The following is a 15,420-nucleotide window of genomic DNA, read 5'->3' as shown; positions in this document are numbered from 1 at the left end:
AATAAAGCCATTAGAATTTGCTTAGGGGCGCTAAACTCTACCCCAGTCGATGTCCTGCACAGGGAAGCTAATGAACCCCCGCTATCAATCAGGAGACAATGGCTAGCAGATAAATATGCCCTCAAAACCTATTCCTTACACCACCAACTCTACCAAAAAATCCACAATTTGATGATCGAAGTCCTAACATCCCCTTATTGGATTTAAAAAAAAAGCCCCCAATTATTAGTACCTTAGGGTGGGAATGCCCCAGGTTATTCCAATCAATTCAAGTGAATAAATATCTACCCTTATTCAATCTTGAATTCTTCTCAACAATGCAAAGATCCCGGTTAATTATTCTACCAGATTTNTTTCTGTGATCTAATATCTGATTATCTCACATATAAATCTACAGAAGGTCGATCCATCTCTTAACAATAAATTTTATAGGTTTTAGGGCAGCCGCTGAACCGCCTTCACAAGAAATTTTCACCGTGTATTACAGCATGAGGTGAACACTCGATCCAAGTTTCATATAAGTCGGTTGATCAGTTAGGGAGGTATTGAAGGGAATATGGTTTTGAGTGGCCCTCACATGTCAGAAGCAAAAGCCTTTCTAATACATAGGATTAAATCAATACACGTAGGATAACCACCCGCAACGGACATTGGCAAGATTTTGCGAATAAGATGAAGGCTAAATTTTGCATTAATCGAACTAAGTTTTATAAAATTATGCGGATTATTTAACAATCATTGAGTAGAGCCTGTTGAAAAGCAATAGACGTTTTAACCTCCCAGGGGAAAAATCGAAGAAAACAATAAAATATAATCTTTTGGGGGGCTTTTTCAGGAGGAAATTACTATCAAGCGATATCGACAAAATTGATCAATAAACTAAAACCTTCTTAAGTAAGGATGTGTAGTGATCGACCTGTTAACGGTCTTTTGAACATGACTTTTATAAGTTTGCCAAGCTTTTGGCGAATATATTTTGCCTCCCTCAGGGCAAAGTTATGAGAAAAAATATAAGTTATCTGGAGTCTACATGGATTCTCTATTAAAAGACCGTTTTTGTAAATAATTGTTTTATAAATAATCCCTAATATTTTTTAAAGTTTTTTTCATAAATGTGTACTGAGGAAGGCGAAATATATACGCCGAAAGCTTGGCAAACTTATAAAAGTTATGTTCAAAAAAATCCCTGATCCACTTCTCCAATTAAAACCTCTTCAATAATTCGGCTAGGTTAGGTTGAGTTGTGTCGATCAGCTTATGGGATTTACCAGTAATAAAGCAATTAATTTGTAGACAGGAGAGAGTTAAATTCTTACAGCATTTCGACAATGTACATGCATATCAAATGATTATTGTGCTTTATTGTATTACATTATAACATTGTAGAGACTTTTCTATAATTATTAATTTATTTTTGAACCGAAAAGTGCACTTGAACATTTTGAATCACATGATGTTTAAGGATGCTCATAGATAATCGATAATATTGAAAATATCGATAGATTTGGTACCGATATTTTATCCTGAATATGCGAACTAATTGTAAGATACAGTTCAATTAAATAATATATGTATTCAAGTATAACTAATTATGTGTATTTTTTACTCAATAATATCGATAGATTACCAAGTGACATTTGTTTTACGTATATTTATTAGAGATAAACATATAACATCGATATAATAAACGATTAAAATAAAATCTCGATATTTAACTCGGTCTTTGAGATGTTTGTTATCACTATGTATGTATACTGGGTGTCCCAGTTCCTTCTGGCGAAACTCAGGGAATCGATTCTACTCTTCATTTGGAGCAAAAAATGCTCAGGAGAAAATTTTAGGAAAGTTCTCTATTTTGAAGATATTCGTCAATTTAGGTTTTTTCAACTTTTCACTACCTTACCACATAAAAACGCTTACAACTTCCAAAATGTCGAGACTACAACAAATCCAATGACACCATTTGAAAGAACGCTAAATTTGCTGTAAGATACTTCTTTGCNTGCGAACTATATATATATATACATATATGTGTGTGTGTGTGTGTAAATTATAAAAAATTTTCTTACGCAATTCACTAGTTTTCGTGGTCCGCTTGACCAATTAATTAAAAATGGCAAAAAGGAGGGAAAATTCAAAAAAGGTGGGGTTGACATGGGAAGTTAGTGTCCGAGTGGACCGAGGTCACGACAGCTCAAGTGGTAGAGCAGCGGCGTATCTAGCCGAAGGTCGTGGGTTCGAATCCCGCTCGTGGCATTGAGTTTTTTTGTCTCAACTAAAAACCTTAATTAATTGAAATTTTTCTTACGGTTACTTTATTCGATATTTATTACGTTGGATTTATAAATGTTTCTTGTACACATCTTAAGATTAAATTAAGCTTTTTCAAATTGTACTATATGTAGATAACTTAAATTAATGTGCTAACTGACCTATACGACGACGTTGTTTTTTAAAATTTTATATTATGTTGTTTTTATTGTTTTTAATTAATTACATACTGTTAATGTCTAAAGATCAATACTGAGCTTCACCTAATTATAATTGCAGTTTCTTTTTTCTCAAGATATATTTCAACACTCATCGATTTAAAGTAAGGAAAATATAACTGTTTTTTTAATGATACGATATGTTATAGCTGCGATATTTTTCTAAAATAAATAGGCCCTGATGATGACGTTATAATCGTCGAAAGCTCGGCAAAAACTTTAAGATTTGTCGTTCTGTTGTGACCTCACCGAAGATTCTTTTTTTCAAAGTTGTTCAACAGCAGGTCGATCCATCATCTCATCGTTAACATCTCTTGAAGTTATGACTCAAATATAAAAATCAACAATATTTTATTTGACGAGATATTTATTGGAACTATTTTTAAGATATTAATTAAAAAAATCGATATTTTGCTATAAAAATCGTAATTAAAGGTTTTTAAAAAGTGCTCGAAACGCATTTTTCGATTTTGTAACATTTTGTACGTATATAATCTAATTTAATACGATCTTACTTATTAGTTATTTTTTTAAACTGGTTTTTAACTTTACAAAAACTTTACTGGCATTCAGAACTCTACTAGTAAAGGTATCAAATGGGTCTCCGAAAATAAATTAAAACCTGGCGTATAAAATAAAACGTTTAAGGTTGGTTGATTTCATATATATCTCCCTAACATTGGCATATAAACCTAACATAGGCTTAAAGAAAAAATCAGCCAACAGTTGTTATAACGTGAAAATTGGATAAAATTGAAAAAAAAAATCCAAAACAGTTATGAATTTTTAAGTAGAAAACCGGACAATAAAAATACCTCCTGCGGATCTACCCCAAAAATCTCTATTTTTTTGTTTCCTATAAAAAATAGTATTTATGATTTTTAAAGTATACTTAAAGCGTGTCCAAATTGAATTTTTCAAAAACAATTTTTTATCTGCTTCATTCTAACATATTATTTCCTCATCTTCTCTCATCAAAAAATTGTGAAATTACAACCAGGGATATGAAATATAACCGTAAGGAGTTTTTTAAAATTTAATTTAATTCATTAGTTTCGTGGTCCGCTTGACCAATTAATATATTACAATTAATTAAGGTTTTCAGTTGAGATAAAAACGTCAATGGCACGAGCGGGATTCGAACCCACGATCTTCGGCTTGATACGCCGCTGCTCTACCACGGATTTATCTCAACTGAAATCTTTAATTAATTGTAATATATTAATTGGTCAAGCGGACCACGAAACTAGTGAATTGAATAAGTTTAAAATGAAGTATACCTTCACTAAAGCTCTCCGTGGCCATTTCATTTGTCGCCGAGAATCAAATTGATTACACGACATTTGAAAAATGGCAGAAATTCAAAAGGTGTGGTTGAGATGGGAAGTTGATGTCCGAGTGGATCGATGTCACGATAGCTCAAATGGTAGAGCAGAGGCGTATCAAGCCGAAGATCGTGGGTTCGAATCCCGCTCCTGGCACTGACTTTTTTATCTCAACTGAAAACCTTAATTAATTTTAATTTAATTTAATCTTTATTTTTCTAACTTATGACTCCTTAGAACTTAAGATGTGCTGATATATGTAGCCTAATCGAGGAGAAACATTCTGTAATGTTCATTTTGGATAAAAGTCAGTAGAGTTATGAATATTAAAGTGGAATTGGAGTAAAAAACTTGCCCAAAATTTTATACTTTTTATTGCCACTGTACATCTAACTGTACTAAAGGGTACTTAAAACCAATCCATTTTTTAAAAATGAGACTTTTTCCTGCTTTACTGGAAGCATCTATTTGTTTTTGCAACTTTTTGAAAGAACGCCCGGACAAGTGTTTTATATTTTTCAACCAGTATTAGCAAAAAGAGAAGGGGCTCGGTGGCCGTAGCAGTTAAGGCGTTGACACGACGCTCGTCGTTGTAACATAAAGATCCCGGGTTCGAATCCAGCGGCCCTGCATTAACTCTACATACAAATGAGCTCTTTTTTTTCAAAAACTCCGACAACCTGATACGACCTGTTGCGACCCTCTTAAAATTTGTTTTCTCATTGAAATCGTTGTTCCCACGTAAGTCCTGGTTCTAGACCCGTTATCTTAGAATTAAATATCTCTTTAGCAAGAATAATCGATAAAAATACTGTGAGATATTTTGATGATGTCTGCGGGGTGATGAATCTGCAGTTGGATGTCTCAGATTATTTTGGCACGTCTAGTCTGGCTGATCTGATAGACGCATTTCCGCAGTTCGAATTATTGCGATCCTTGGTGTGTGAGTTATTCTATCAGTTGTGTTCTAACAAAAGTTAAAAGTTTTATCACTGATTTGAAGATATTCAGATCTGCACCTCTTTTCTATCTTTCCTTCGTATTTGTCTCTCTGCTTTGTTTGTGCGTTGGCTGTCTGTAATGAACAGCTGAACATCCAGACGAACGTCGAGTGCAATTTGTGCTAGGTGCTCGTGCCATTTTATTTTTACAAAAATGATTGATGTGATTTTTAAAGTATAATTATCACTTATTTATCTGATGAGCGTGTTTTTGTGTCAAACGTTGGTTGTCGATGGTGAAAGTTTTGAGGGTGTGCTTAACTGAATATTGAAAAAATTTCACTATATTTTGTTGCATTGAAATGGAACTGGTGTTCCAAACCTCTTCCATCCTTGTGACTTTAGAGAGATTTTTTTCCATTGCTAGTTTTTATAAACTACAGTGCAACTTAATCTCCATGGGAATTGTCTACCCTTAAAAAGCCGAGGGAACTCGGCCAAATAGTGGACGTGCAAGACCAGGCGTCGGGGTTGCTGAAACTACGTGCGGTGCTGACTTGCGTTGCTTATTCTCGCCCGGCGTGATTTGAAGTGGCTGTGTTCCAATAACAAAGCTAATATACCGACTCTGATGGCAGTTATCCAGCCGGGAGAGCCCGAGTTGTTCCCGCCCCAACGCTGCGGTTCGAAAAGTACGATCCTCCTTTCCGGCCGGCATCGGATCTCAAGGTCCAATGACTGATTTCCTCCTAAATCGGAGAGAGAAAACAAAAACAAAGAGAGAAAAATCATATGAGTCCTTTAGGACAAGGCATTTCAGGGGGAAAATCAGGGAGAGTTTTTTAATTATGCGGAGGGTTGGAGGTCGAAGGATCAACTGTCTAGATCATAATTTGTAGGAATCACGAAAATTAAAAACACGTCACAACACAGAACAAAACATTTTTTTAAAATTTGTAGTACATTACCTGCGATTTTGTAACAAGTAACATTGAGAAAGGAAATCGATATAAAATTTAAAAAGAAGAGTGAACAAATTACCTACTGGTAGTCTGAGCTTCAATGATTCTACAATTTTTTCTATATGTCTCACTAATACTGGATAGCAGAGACAACTGGAAGATTTTGGGGGAGTCGTTGAGTTGTTAGGTTTTGGATTTGAGGATTAATAATGCTAGGGTTTTATGAAATATGCTTTAATGAAAGAGGATTACACTGCGAACAAAAAAATATCTCAGTCTGTATGGTGTGTTTTGTTGGGACTATAAAATGGAGCATCAAGGTTTTTTCTTATGATTATGGATTGGGCAGTTTGGATATGGGGATATTGGAATGTCTGCCTGAACCTTACACATCCTTAAACCAACCCTCACCAAGACTGGCAAATCCGTTGATTAGTTGGACAGGACGTCTCAGAGGAGATGACTATTAAAGGCGAATTTAATTTCGACTCCAATTTGTACCTTATCATTAAAAGAATGTAAAGCTGTCTCCAATGGCTCCGAAACAAACGAAGAAACCGGATGGCTGTTTTCTGTACAAGCCCAAAAGATGAGCATTCCAATTCACCAGGGAAGTACACATCGGTCTTTCAAGCAGAAATACCTGCCATTAATGCTTGTGCTCTAGAAAGTCTTAAAAGAGGTTACCGCTGGCAAAAAAAAATCCTCATAAGTTCGGATAGCCAAGCAGCTATTAAAGCGTTAGCCTGTAAACAAAAATCAAGTCAAATAAGTCAGTGAATGCATAAAATATCTTCAAAATCTGGGGATACAACAATCTGAAGATACCGAGTAAATATGGCGCCGAGACCCGACGTTTCCCCCCCGGCCACTACACCACCATTTATTGTAAGTTACAACAAAAGTTGATCCTGTATATCTAAAGTTAGCAGCGAATACACTTCCTTGTTCCCTGAGGCAACGAGCGTCTCAAGGGAGTAAGGTCTGTCCGGATCGGTTAGGGCATCAATACCGTTTAGCAGTTTACCTCTTGCGTTTTCAAACCTTGGACATTCCATTACTATATGGTTTAAATCTTCTGGGTAGCCGCAAGTTACACAATTGGGGGACTCCTTAAGCCCGATTCTACACATAAGTGCTCCCCACAGACCATGGTTACTAGAGATTACGGTGAAATAATGTCTAGGTGCCCTGACCCCTTGAAACCACGGTTCTTTCGGCACCAAAGGAAATCTGCTTCTATATAGTGAGCCTCCATCAGCGGAATTATGGAACTCTTGCCAATCTGAAATCCACCTATGGTTCAGTACACGCTGGCAGTCACTTTTGGTCGTAGTCGCACCGCTCACCGTCTATGACCGCTTCCTTTGCAAATCGATCAACTTTCTCGTTTTCCTTTATTCCAGAGTTACCTTTGATCCAGCCTAGGGTAACATTTATGCCCCTGGTGAGTAAATTATTAGTAACAGTAAATTTATGTAAAAAACAACCTTCACCAGGACTGGCAAACTCACTGCTGCAGTCGGAGAGGGCCAGACTCAGTGGAGTGATAGGACTATTAACCGATCACTAGCATCTGAGAAAACATCTACATAACATCTGCATATATATTTTCTGTACGTTGGGTTTCCAAAACATGAGTAATCAAACTCCTTAGGGAAGAACATTTCGGTCTTTCAAGCAGAAATACATGCCATCAATTCTTGTGCCCTGGAAAATCATAAAATAGGTTACACTGACAAAAAACTCCTCGTAAGATCTGATATCCAAGCAGCCATTAAAGCATTAGCTTGGAAAAGAATTACATCACAATTAGTGAATGCATCCAAAATCTCCAAAACCTGGAGAAACACAACAACTTGATGATATCTCGGGTGCCAGGTCATAGAGGAATTTTGAGTAACGAGAAAGCAGACAGACTGGCCAGATGAGGATCTGCAAGACCATACACAGGCCCCGAATCTATTCTTGGGATAACAAAAACAAATATAGAATCCTCCATCGCAGAATGGATCCAAGCAAAACAAAAGGAGAAGTGGATAAACTCTAGCGGTGCTAGACATAGTAAACTTATGATGAAACAACTCTCATCAAGACTGGCAAAATCACTACTGCAACTGGAGAGGGCTAAACTCAGAGGATGATAGGACTACTAATCGGTTACTGGCATCTGAGACAACATCTACACAACATGGGCACATTCAACGATGATCCCATTTGCAGATTATGTAAAGAGGTGGAGGAAACATCCACTCCTATCATCTTCAAATGTTAAGTAATGACTCAGTGAAGACATAACCTAGTTGACAGAAAAAAACCTACGGAATGAAATTGTAGCAGCAATAGTCAATGACCTAATACTTCTGAGAAGAAGAATTGAGTTGAGTGCACTGAACTAAGAAGATACTATAAGCCAAAAGCTGCAGTGCCTGGGGAGCACAAACTCAGCTTCTTAGTACCCTCATCACCATCACCATCATTTTCTTTGTATGCCCATATCGGCTTCACTAAGATGTTATTAAGGAGTCCCTCATATTGCGAGAGGTTAGTCAGAGTTTTTATTGAAAAGACGTGAAATAACTCAGTATTTTGTTATAACTTCTTGACGTTTTAGTCGTACGAGGTACAGCCCTAAGTGTCGAACAGTGTCCGCAGTTGGTAGAGGGTTATTATTGAAGTAAACTGGACAAAGATATCTTTGCGAAGAGTGTACGTTAGATGGGTGGACTTTCTCTGTTAAATTTGATTCTTTTGTTGTGAAGACTCCAGGCTTCCAGGCTATGGACAGGATCAAAGTTACTTGAGAGGATTGCTGCATTGTCTGTAAAGGTTAGAGTGGTTGTTTGTGGATGACATATCAGTTGTGTACTTCTGGTAAGTGTTTAGCCAAAACGCTACCTTCAGGAAAACCAGCATGAATAACACGAGGAAAGGGAAATAAATGCTTTCGATAGTTCAATGATAAAACCATATGAGGTGGATGTAAATTATGAGAAAATAGGTGGAGGGAAAGATGCCTTTGACATGAGCAAGCCCAGGTGGCAAATTTGATCGAACGCTTGACTTACTGGAACCCCTAGACCAGTATTGCTCCTACTAAAAGGGAGAGGAGATAATGTCTACGAAACAACGTTCTTGGACAGTTGAGTGGTAGTTGCGAAAACCTAATCAGTTCAGAATATTTTAATAATTGTATTGGAAGACGTTTTTTTTTTAATAGGAGCTGCTTTTCTAAAATTTTCTTCGAAATAGTTTGTAGTCTTATTAGCCTGTATGAAGTAGTGCAATATAATGAATATAATCCTTTTTGGGTGATTTTGGAGGATTTAGGAGTAATAAGATCAAAATTTGGAGTTTTTTTAAATTTGAGATATTGTATGGTAAATGGCATTAATATCAACACACTAATTTAACAAATATAAGAAAATTGAGGTTAAAAACTTTTTTCTTTTTGTATTCAAAGCTCTAAAAGCCCATTCGGCTCTTTTCTCAACAAGTTAATATCATGTAGCTTACATTATACGAGATAGAAACATAATCAAGGCTTATAAAAAAAGTATCATTGAATGTGTGATGATTAGCGACTGTTAGTCGATGATTATTCAGAAATAGTGAGATCTTCAGGGCTCAAAGTGTTTTCTTGTGCCATTCTTGCATGCCGTGTTGAGAATGCCACCCCCTGAAGATGATCTCAATAAAGATCGAAACGTTGGCACGATAAAGAAAATGTTTTTGTGAAACCTTCGTCACACCAGACCGTATCTCACGATTTCCGAATAAGTATCATGGAATATTTGGAATTAGCTTGCGGAAAGAAGGGATTATGCCTATTTAATAAGTCAAAAACAAAATCCCAGTATTTATTGTTTATTCGTGACTACATTTTCTTTCTATATTTTATAAAAACAAAACCATCCCCTCCATGTCAGAGGAGATAGTCTTGCCTTGTCATTGAGAAGGAGGACTGAAAAAAAATCCAGCTGAAATCCTGAGCAATCAGATTTGTATAGATTTTAAATTTATTAACAACATAAAACTCATTTCTGTGGTGTGACATTTTTATTTTGGTCTTTTTTTTTTTTTGACTGGGGCTTCCGACATCTAGGTCATTTCAGCCCCAACTAAGTTTATATCCTATTTACCCATTCAAACACTACATTCATACAAATAAATACACACAACACATAAGACATATTATATACAATTTAAAAAAAAACAATTTCCCCTAAAAAGCGGAACAGGGCTCTGAAACTCGCTACCGTGTTCGAGAACTATTCTTAAGTCCGGCGACATGCCTACACGCTCTCTGTATGGAGCCAAGGCATGACCCGCCTCTATTATGTGGGACACATCGAGCAACCTTTCTCTGCATAAGGGGCACCTGCGCGGGCTTTGGCCCAAAAGCAGGTGCCCATGTGTCAACCGCGTATGGCCAATCCTCAGTCGGGTGAGGACGATCCCTCGTCTCCTGCTCAGGTTCTCTGAGGGCCATCTCTTTTCCGTTATTTTTTTACGTTCAAAGTTGATTGTTTTAAGTTTGCCCTTAAGAAACGTATTGTTAACTTTGTTACGTCCCATTATTGCTATTTATTTGCTTGAAAGCAAAAGTTTATGCTTTATTTGTTTTATTTTTAAGATGCAACTTGTCTTCATGTCATATATATATATATATATATATATATTTTTTTTTATATTGAAACAAAATATAAGTATCTCTCTTTTATTATATTTTTATAACTTTTCTTCCCAAACAAATTCCTTTGATTTTGAAGCAAGATCACTGTCTATCCACACTTGGGATATTTTAAGTTGATAATTTCTCTGAATAATCGTACCTCCGAAAGTCCCATTATAATTTTCATATTTGCTGTCTAAAATCGTCAAAGTATGACATTTCAAATCAATTGTTGATCTTTTTTTATAAACCTATTTAGGACTAACTTATTTAATGTAAGTAATGTAATATATGTACAATAAGTACTTATAAAAAATACAAACAGAACAGATAACCAAGATATTTCAATAAATTTTGGTACGTACAAGATAACTGTCAGGCCCATTGTTTATTTAATAAATTATTGAACAGAAAAGTCTTTGCGGACAAATATTACACAAGGTATACTTAAGAAATTTCTTCTCGTTAACAAAATGTAAAAATCTTCAACGCTTAAGAGTACCTGTTTTTATCTTTGGGAGTTTCAATGGCCAAGTTCAAGGAGAACGAAATTGTGTTACGGAGCTTTCCGCCTTGGCTTTCCTCCCGGACAAACTCCAGAGAAAAGAAAGCCGTGGAAAGGCAGAAAATCTTTGCTTTATTGATTTTCAGCTTAGATGGGTCAACTCGAACTCGAAAGAAGCTTAAAATAATAAACCTTCCAAGTTAATACAAACACCAGAAGATGCAATGTAGAATTACACGGGTTTAAAAAAAAAGTGAAAATAGTTTATCTATTTAATAAAACCTGAACTTTCTCTACTATTTTTATTTTACTGCGCATAGCCTTAAATCTGATCATCTTATTTTAAAAGCGACCTATAGTTAAGACTATTGCAAACTGATTTTACACTTAGGCACCAAAAAACTTTGTATTTTAGAATACAATTTTTTTATTGTAGAAGTCACGATGGCTCAAGTGGTAGAGTAGCGTATTAGCCATAGGTCGTGGGTTCGAATCCCGCTTAGCAAATCAATGGGCAATATGCAGGGCCAGGATGAAAGGATCACTAGTGATGTGGCGAGACTTTACAATTTTTCTTGTTAGCTTGTGAAAAACGACGATTTCAAGAACAATAAGTCATAAAAAGGACAGATATAAGAAAAACATACATGTTCATAGAATTATTAAAAACTTTTTAGAAATATAAATTAAAAATATTGTATATAAAGGAAAAAGTCAGTGGTAGACCCGAAGGCATGCCCCTTCAAGCTTTGGGGTGATTGTTTGGAAAGGTGCGGGATGAAAGTTTTCTGACAAGAGGGTTTGTGTGACAGGATAATTGTTTGTGAAACGATTATTCGGAGATCATGAGATGCGGTCTGGTGTGACGTAGGCTTCAGAAAAACATTTTCTTTATCGTGCCAACGTTTCGAACTTTATTGAGGTCGTCTTCAGGGCCTGGGATTTATAAACGTTGGTTAAATTTTACAAATACATGTAGGATATGAAAAAAATGAATTTATACAATGCTAGAAATTTTAGATACAATCAAAGTATTTGTACTCCTCAAAGTGTTTGTTTTCCGTGTAGATTTGTCATTCTTGTGTGCCGTGTTGAGAGCGCCAGTGAAATATTGATGTTTTATGTATATATACATTGGATTTTGTAGGGGTAGGGAAGGAAGTCGGGATAGAAAACATTTTTATATGAGGCGAAAGGAGCCGACAATGTGGAAAAGCGTGGGTAATGGTTTGGCCTGATTAGCCTTTCAGGATTATACTGGGATAATTTGGGAAAATGAAAGCTAAATTGTTGAAGAATGAGACTATGTAGAAATGTTTAATGTGTGGAATGTGATGATTTTTTATCAGTTATATTATATGTTTTGTGTAATGTGATGTATATTTATGTTATCGATATTGAATTTGATTAATGATATTAGCGTAGCTGCGACTGAGTTTACATGTAAACCATTTCTAAAAAGTTCCGTTTATGTTTGTTTAGTTCTGTGTATAATATGTTTGGATTGTTGAAGTCGAAATTGTGTTTGTGTTCAAAATGTGGGTAGCCAGTGCTGTAGGATTTTTCTTGGGTTTTTTGCAATCATAGATATGTTGCTTTACTCTCTTGTCCAAATATTGGGATGTAATACCGATGTAAGTTGCCGGACAATTTAAACAATTAATTTTGTAAATTACATCAGATTTATTTGTTGCTGGAGTGAGATCTTTAATTTTGGAAAAAGTGTGTGAATTGTTTTATAATTTTTGAATGCTATTTTAAAGTTATCAGAAGAGAGAAATGTGCTTAATTAATGTGATAGGCCGTCAATGAATGGCATAGAGATGTATGTTGGTTTGTTTGTATTTGATAGATTTGATGTAGTATTATTAGTAATAATGGATGGTGTTAGTGTTGAGTTGTAGTTGTTGATCATGTGTTTAGGGTAGTGGTTGTTATGGAGGATATGTTTGTATATCTTCATGTTCTTGTGGTGAAAGATTCATGGTATAGGATAACAATTTTGTGAAGTAGTCCTTTGGCCGTGTTTATTATTACGAAGAGGATGGTGAGATGTAAAGTCGAGATAGCGAACTGTGTTTCTTGGTTTTTGATACCAATCTGTGATTAATACGCCACCTAGTTTAATCACGAGTGTATCTAAAAATAGCTTGTGGTACTAAAAATGGTGTTTGTGAAACTTCTTGCACCTGTTTTTGATTATTTAAAGGCCGTTATAATTGGTAAGATTAGATACGTAGAATAGGACATTTGCCTGGTTTGGAAGATTTTGGATTGTAAGGATGTTGGAACTTTTAGTTGAATTTCGATAGTGTATGTCCGAATCTGTCTCAAAGTGATGATGTAAATAAAGCGTTTGTTTTGAAAAGTCAGTTTTGATAGTTTCTTAACTGTTGTAGGACCCTGTTATGTAGACAGCTAGTCTCTGTCGACTTTACCGTTTTTGTCTCCTTGTGCTGTGTTTTTGGTCACCATACTAGAGATCCGTATGTTTAGGGGTCTGATCGTTGTGGTGTAACCAACACGCCATCCTGAGGTTTAGACTCCAGTTTTTTGCTGTCTCTAAGGTCGTATACTGTATTGCCTATATGACCTCTCTACTTAATCGATTGGTACTTTGGCTTGGATAAAGTCAAGGCTTCATCTTCAGTGGGTATTTAGGTTAGTTTCCTCCTTGTTGTGAAGGATGGACTGTTCATAGATGAATTAAGTGTTGGTCTAGTCACCTCTTGGATGGTTTTAGGTGAAGTTTCAATCAATATTATACAGCGTTGTCTACTGTTGCACTTTCAATTAATAAAACAAAACACCAAATCCAACGCAGGCGAGAAAAACTCAACCAGTAAAGATGTGCAAAATGTGGGCAAAGATTACGGGCCTGCATGATCGAGAACAATCTAAGGACTAACAACTTCCAAAGAAATGAAGCTTTACAATTTTTTTGTGTGAATTTGTATAAATTTAATTCCATTCTATATATAAATAGTAGAAGTAAAAGGAAAGAATGTTCGCCAAAGGGTTAGCACATTAGTTATATGTTCTTCCTTTAAAACAATTCCCAACTTTGGATCAGTTAATTATAGAGACTTGATTGGAAACCTCAATGGTTGACTAACTGTCCCTTAAAGAAAAAAAGAAAAGAAATATTACTAATCGGCGAGTTGTGTTTGAAAATTGGTCAACCCGTCTCGCTTTTGTTTCTAAACAGAAGCGGTTTCGGACGCCCTCGGGAAACCGCAATTTCCAGTCGGCCGGCCATCCGCCTCGCGGTCATCGTCTTCTATCGGAACGTGCCACGATATAAACAAACGTGTTGAATATATAATTTTAATGGGCCATTTGCTTAGTTTTCCCAGTGGCTTAAAAGCCCCTGCGGGACGAAGCAGCCCAGAGAAAAAGAGAGAGAGAGAGAAAGAGAAAGCCCATAACCGTTAAAGTAATGCTTCGCCCGGGCCAGCCGTAAAACTCAGGTCTCGCCTTTTACGGGAGGATTTCATTTCAGACAAAATTTCAAATTTTTTCTCACTGTTTTTCCGAACATTTTTGTACAACGGTTTGTATCTCGTATCAATGCAGTATCAACAAAATTACTATTTGGTGGGTAAAACTGATGATAATTTCACTTACTGTGAGGATCCTTTTTAAAAGAGAGACTAATTAAAAAACACTTAGTTCCTTAGAGGAATCCTTTATCAGGAATTGGATGAACTAATTTACTAATTTAAAAGGTTTACAAATATGAATATCTAAACGAATAGGTCTACTATTCTTAATATATTAAATTTCCAAACGCTTTATCAATTAACAACACATGAATATAAAATATACATTAAAAAATAAAATCTGTACAAATTAGTGAAACTGGGAGAGAACTCATGAGTAATTCTAGTATTCTTGTCTTTAAACGTTGAGGCTTTTGTAAATTATGCTTAGTAAGTTTTTTGCTCATTTTTATGTTAAGTTATGATTGATCGTTTTATATTAACTTAACTCGGTACACACACATAGGTTCATTATTGAGCATATATAAAATTATGACCATATATATATATTATAGCATATACTCATTATGACCTCTCAGGCTTGCCGTGAGAATCGCTTTTTGGTGTTTTTGGCAGATTGGTCTTATCCGTAGTTAGGCTCCATTGGTTATCAACTGTAAAGTTGTTGCACCCACCAAACCTTGCAGTTTTTAAACCCAAACCCACTTTTTCTTTTCTTTTTTTATTCTTAAATACATTCTTTCTGAATTACGTACTCTTCAGTCAAATAGAGTGGTGGAATACTCGATATTCTTCCATCAATCTTTACACATATTGTATAAACTAATCGGAATGAGGGTCGATCGGTACTGCATGTCCTCCGTAGTCCCTCTCAACTATACATTCACTCTAATAAATACACTCACTCTCAATAGACAAAAGGAATCAGAAAACCAAATATCTATCACGTATTATATGCAACAAAGCAGCTTTCCTCATCATCATCGTTGCTATGGTCTAACACGATTCTCATATTGGCAA

At 35.7% G+C, this 15,420-nt stretch overlaps 1 protein-coding gene across 8 annotated transcripts in view; it reads right to left on the bottom strand.

Annotated features, from left to right (window-relative positions):
- LOC106669848 (transient receptor potential-gamma protein) overlaps positions 1–15,420 on the bottom strand; it is a 239,892-nt gene that overhangs the window by 6,395 nt on the left and 218,077 nt on the right. For 3 of the 8 annotated variants that reach the window (XM_014399653.2, XM_014399654.2, XM_024227380.1), the window contains one exon: positions 5,379–5,504. The exons of 2 other annotated variants lie outside the window; for them this stretch is intronic. In XM_014399653.2, coding sequence (XP_014255139.2) covers positions 5,379–5,504 — 126 coding nt within the window. 3 more of the 8 variants (XR_002910374.1, XM_014399659.2, XM_014399658.2) reach the window with 3 other exon arrangements.

The sequence above is a fragment of the Cimex lectularius genome, unplaced genomic scaffold (assembly GCF_000648675.2).
Source record: "Cimex lectularius strain Harlan isolate CLEC.00 unplaced genomic scaffold, Clec_2.1 scaffold156, whole genome shotgun sequence".
In the NCBI taxonomy this organism is placed as follows: Eukaryota; Metazoa; Arthropoda; class Insecta; order Hemiptera; family Cimicidae; genus Cimex; species Cimex lectularius.
This window is presented reverse-complemented; position numbering and strand designations above follow the sequence as displayed.